Source organism: Trachymyrmex septentrionalis, unplaced genomic scaffold (genome assembly GCF_001594115.1).
Source record: "Trachymyrmex septentrionalis isolate Tsep2-gDNA-1 unplaced genomic scaffold, Tsep1.0 scaffold182, whole genome shotgun sequence".
NCBI classification, from domain to species: Eukaryota; Metazoa; Arthropoda; class Insecta; order Hymenoptera; family Formicidae; genus Trachymyrmex; species Trachymyrmex septentrionalis.
Window position 1 is genome coordinate 200,817 of NW_017304990.1, and position 5,754 is coordinate 206,570.

At 37.1% G+C, this 5,754-nt stretch overlaps 1 protein-coding gene across 5 annotated transcripts in view; it reads right to left on the minus strand.

Annotated features, from left to right (window-relative positions):
- Positions 1 to 5,208, minus strand: part of LOC108746602 (nesprin-1) — a 100,672-nt gene extending 95,464 nt beyond the window's left edge. For 4 of the 5 annotated variants that reach the window (XM_018483465.1, XM_018483468.1, XM_018483466.1 and 1 more), the window contains exons 1-2: positions 1,113 to 1,545; positions 464 to 695 (exon numbers count right to left, since the gene is read on the minus strand). In XM_018483465.1, coding sequence (XP_018338967.1) covers positions 464 to 695; positions 1,113 to 1,493 — 613 coding nt within the window. In that variant the 5' untranslated portion in view covers positions 1,494 to 1,545. Of the gene's footprint in view, positions 1 to 463; positions 696 to 1,112; positions 1,546 to 4,874 lie in introns of those variants that run through there. The other variant, XM_018483469.1, reaches the window with a different exon arrangement.
- Between the last annotated feature and the right edge of the window lie 546 nt (positions 5,209 to 5,754).

Consider the following 5,754-nt stretch of genomic DNA (forward strand, 5'->3'; position numbering starts at 1 on the left):
TATATAGAAAATTAAAATAATTTTAATCTTATTTATGATGGGAGATATCGACTTTATTATTTTCAAAATACTAAGGAATCACTTCATTCGCGTGAAATTCAATATATTAATTTCCGCAAACTATATCAAGGTTTGCTTGATCAATAAAACGCAAGAAAATTAAAGAAGAAATAAGTTTCTAATGTATCTCTCCCTAATAATGGGAATCGACAAGAATTTTATGGTTTTCTTGTGATATCTTCATAGATACAGAATCTTAACATTTACATCCCCATAGTCGAAATTTGCGTGAGCAACATCAATGCTTTGTGATTTGAATCGCGAGATAGTCTATAATTAAGGGTTTTATAAGAGAATGTGTGAGTGTAAGGATTTAATGATAGTCTATTGGGCGCCCTGTGACGTGACCAATACGATTTCATTGCAAAACGAATCGATTTCATCGGCTCCGAGTAAAACTCACCTTGCAATTGTTGAATGGTAGCTTGGTACTCGGCGAGTTTTTCATCCACGTAATCTTGACTCTGACTGGCGATGATCTCGGCTGTGCTGGGACCGCTACTTTCTTCGTCCGTCTGCGTATGGTCTAAGGGTACACCAACATACTCGTAATCCCCTGGTCTGTAGGGTGCTATAAGATATTCCGGTGGAGCGCATGGTACCGGTGATGCCGAATCGCTTCTGAAAGAAGTGCTCTGCAAATTGAGAAGAAATACATTTTAGCAAGTCTTGCGTTACATGAGTTTTCGCTGCACATACTGAAACCTTTGTCGAAAAAACTTTGACGAGAGTTTCGTTATTTTTTTATTAAATTTTACTTTAAATAAAGTTTTATTTCTTTTTTTTTTTTTTTAACGAAGGAGAACAAAGAAGAAATCCTTTAAAACTACTTGTGAATATTTCAATTATTAGGAATGACTTCCAAATGTGTATTTTTAATCTACTATCTATCTGGATGCACCTTTTGCATTAACATGATTATTTGTGTTACAATTTGGATTATAGACACTCGAGTCTAAATAACCTTACGAGTACTGCAACACGCAATGTGGACATACGTCTACGACACATTACTATCGATCTGTCATCCTTCGTGCTACAACAACACGTACCTGCGTCGGTATGAATGGCCTTGGCGCTTGACTACCCGTAGGAATCGGCGAAGGCCACCGTGGCCTTGGGCACTGGATGTAACCAGAAGTCGGACAGCCGAAGACGGGCGACATCCCGGGTGAGATTGGCATTCCGATCGGCACCGGACTCATCGGATGCATCATTATTCCGGGATAGACAAGTGGTGACATAGGATGAGCTGGATGGACTGGAGTCGGAGGCCCGCGGATTCGTCCTTGCGGATATGGCGATGACGATGGTGTATATGGTGAAGCGGGCCTGAAGGGACTCGGTGCTCTCGGCGCATTAGATCGTCCTGACCAGCTACCCGGAGGCACGTGACCTCCTCCGGGTGGCCTCGACGGATGCTGTTGCGACATTTTGGATCACTTCAACTGCTCGCCGTATTGCCTCGTTTATAGCCTAGCATCCCTATAAGTAAGATAGCGATTCAATTGGTCTTTAATTATCTGAACACCAAATAACAATAGAATCGTGCTTTCAGTTGTCTTTCTCTCAGTTCTATATTCGTATTAATTCGTATTAACTATGTATTTTTGATTGCAACAACGCTTATGTATGTTTATTGCTAATTTTGTCTATCACGGAAAGAACAATTTTGCTAAAGCATCTAAAAGCTTAGATATAGATCTGAAAATAATTTTAATGAACCATCAAAATAATTACGTCAGAATGTCAAGCGTAATGTTGCAAAAAGTTTTAACATTCTCGCAATCAGTTTGAGTATTTTACATAATTATGTTGATGGTCCAATAAAGGTATTTTCAGGTCTGTATTTAGCTAAATTTTTAGATATTCCAGCAAAATCGTCCTTTTTATAGACATGATATTTACATTAAATAAATGATAATATTGCCACGTTACCTCATGCGCCTATTTTATAAGCTAAGATAATCCTAATATTAATCGATCATATTTGATCAAAAAAATTAGAAATATTGTTAATTACTACTTGACTTATTTTGGATATATTTATCAATAAAGTTTCAACCACGTCCTATATTAATAAAGTAGCGGAATATCATTCCATTGAATACAAACATTTAGAATGATTGCGTTTTAGAACGAGACACAATCTGACGTTTGATTGGCAGTAATCATTTTTAGGAAAACAAAACGTCCACAAATGAACTTTAAGAAACTAAATGAACTTCGAGTCGCATAATAGCGTCGGCTATTCGACGTGGCACATGGCCAAAAGTTTCTCGAAATAGGTGAGTACGTATGTACCTATGAACTCTTGCACACTAATGCGGAAAGAAGGTATCTACGTATAATTATCGAAATGTCAGAGAGAATGTAGGCACGCGAGCGAATAACGACATTGATATATAATAAACAGAAGTCACGGCGCGAATCAAGTAAAATAATCAGATTTATTTCAACCGTACGTAATTTCGATACAATTAAGTTAATTAATTAAGTTAATATAATTAAATTAATTCCGAAAATATCTGTCAGTTATAACAATAAGTGTAATAGGCGCTTTATATTTTCGAAAGTATATCGAGACATACATTTCGACAGATTTCGGTCGTAGAGTTCGTTGATACCAAAAATCTTGGCAACTGGAAACAGCAGTCTATATCTATTTAATTTCGGCCAGACACATCGAATTCGTCACGCTCTTCTCGGGCATAATTACCGTTTTCATATTTGCACGTACATATTTGTTTAAAGGAATTTAGAAAAACAGTTTTTTTTTTTTCTGTTACAATCATTATTTTATTATTAGATCGAATAACAATGTTAAGATTTTCGAATCGTCTTTTGCATGTATGTTTCTAACGACACATGCACTGGCAACGAGAGGTATTTCTCAGCCTCCTTCCATTGTTTCGCCAAGTCATTTACGTGCCGTAAAATCAAAAGAGGAAATCTGTGTGCTCTTCACGCGCGTAGACGAAAAGTCTTCAGCTTTTTAGCTAGATATCGAGTGTAGGCCGGCTAAATATAGCGCTATTTCTATTTTCGATCAGCACGGCGTTCATATACGCCCGACGAGCCGGCAGGTATATTCGCAATGACTGCGTCGGATATTTCGGAAACTGACACGGATATTAACAGCTGTAATCGGCCATCGCGATCGCGCCGGTTTGACCACACACGTGGAGTGCGAATAATCGCTTCGCTAATGCAATCCCGAAAATATATCCCGCCGACATAATGGTCGATCTCGTAAGTGAATCTTGAAAGGTGTCACGACTTTTTCGCGATCCACTGTCGTTCGAGAATGATTTTCAACTGGTTATATTCCATGAGTGTAATTGGCGTAAACTAGAATGTAAAATATGACGAACTTGATACTCCAAAGAAACATGTGTCCATTGTCTAGATCTTGTAACAAAAGCGTAGTGCCTAGTTTGTAATTTAACAGTAATTTATACTGTTCTTTGAAAGTTTATGAGAACCTGTCGGGACAATTCATTCTTTTCTATGACACTTGGTTTGTACCTCATCTATATACGCGCGTGTATAACATACACCTCTCTGTCATAATTTCAAGGTGTTAGCAATGTAAAATACGAAGAACTAACAGAATAGTAATAATTGAAGCACTAATTTTAAAGAATATGGTAAAAAGAATATAGCTAAAGTAATTTGTGATCGATCCAAATCTTTCTAATCGATAGAATTATAAACGTCAATGTTAGAATCGTGATAGCAGCGTTTTGCTCGCTGTTTAAAACATCGAGATCTTGATCTCGGTCACGCAAGGCAAAACGAAAGAAGATCAGTCAGAGGGATCTCAGTCAGATTGCTGGAAAATTTCGTGCGAGGACGGATCAACGGGCAATCGAACATTAGCGACATACTGGACCCTGGACCTCGGATGCTGCGTCCAAAAATAAGATCTCTCTACTGAATTGATGATCAGAAATAGTTGGCGTTCGGAATGGATGTGGCTGACGGAATTGTCCGATTTGTCAGTCAGTAATTATTATTGGTCCTCACCCTCATCAGTCCCGACATCGACGAACATACTATAAAGTACTAAATTCTACGTACGTTAAACAAGCTTTGCAATGACTCAACTTTGCGTATCAGGTTTATCCATTACACTCGTCTTCGAGAGCATCTCAAGTCGATTCGTTAAACTTGACTTTGCAAATATGTAAATCGTTATGGATTATCTGTTTATTAAATTCTTAGATGAAGTTAATAATCCGAAATTTTTTAAGAAAAAAATCGAAAAATGTTCTTAGTTTGGATTTAAAAAATGTATTGAAGCTATTGAAAATTACTCTGGGTTAATATATTAATCAATATATATGTAATTTCACTTTCAACTTTGTTTAGCAAATTTTCATTGTAATATGACAAACTTTTTCTATCAATTTAATAATGCATATGACGTGAAAATTGACACATTACTTATTCTATTAACGTCTATCATGATAGAACACAAACAAAATTCTCAATATCATAAATAATTAACTAAATTGAAATTACTACGATATGACGATTAATAAAATTTATGAATTACGCAACCATATGTAAACCATCACATACTGAAGCAAACAACCACCCACGCGAATTGCAAATACACAGGACATTCCAAAACTCTTAATCATAATTTTAACAATATAAATTCCTTATTTTACCTGCTTAATTTGTCGAAAATCTTAACTTTAAATTTTGTAATTTCCTACAACTCCAGAAATCGGACTTACAACACTATAAATAAAATACTACAAAAATTATAATTGAATATCTTGGGTACACGTAACACAAATTACCGGCAAATCCAGAAAGTTCTTGACTGCGTTTCAACTGACGATCTCAATGGCCGATTGATTCTCATCAATTGAAATTAAATTCTACTCTGAAAAACACACTTTGTTGTTCCGCAATCGTTGGGGATTCACTACAAAATTTGCGGTCTAGGACTGATCATCGAGCGAGAAATTTGATTGACATTGGTTATAGATCGAGGTAAAAAAGTGAAAGAAAAGAGAAAAAGAGAGGAAGAGAGGACAATTTCTATGCCGGATCTCGCGACGCGAACCACAGAGAGACTGGTCCCGGTGCTGGATCATCGATCCAGGATGGGCGTCGCGACGCGCGTTCTCTCTCTCTCTCTCTCTCTCTCTCTCTTTCTCTCTCTCTTGCGGACCACATTTATATTTAACTTTGGCATCACTCGACATTCGACTTAGCAGCACTGCTCGTCCTTTACTCCTCACCCTCCAACAACGTTGCCCTCATTCTCACCTCCTGTTCTCTTCTTTTGACGGGCTCGCTTCTTTTTATTCGTTCCACCCTGCGTCGTGAACGCGGGTGCGACGTGCTGGTGCCACGCTATTATCACCGATGAGCCAACGGCCATCGCTCATCGATAAATTTGGTCGTTCATTACGAAAATGTGTCCAATGACGTGCAATTGAATAACGATCGAACGTACTATTATACTTGCGGAAATGATTTTGAGGGACGACGACCTGATCATGCATCTTCCTTCATTAAGGTGTAACAGAAATGTGTTAGTTTCTAGACATGATATTTCCATTGACGTCAAAAAAGATCATTTATAAAATATAAGAAAATTTGCAATATCGCGATATTTTTGAATAATATAACTATATATTATTTTTTATTATAATATTTATTATTCTTATA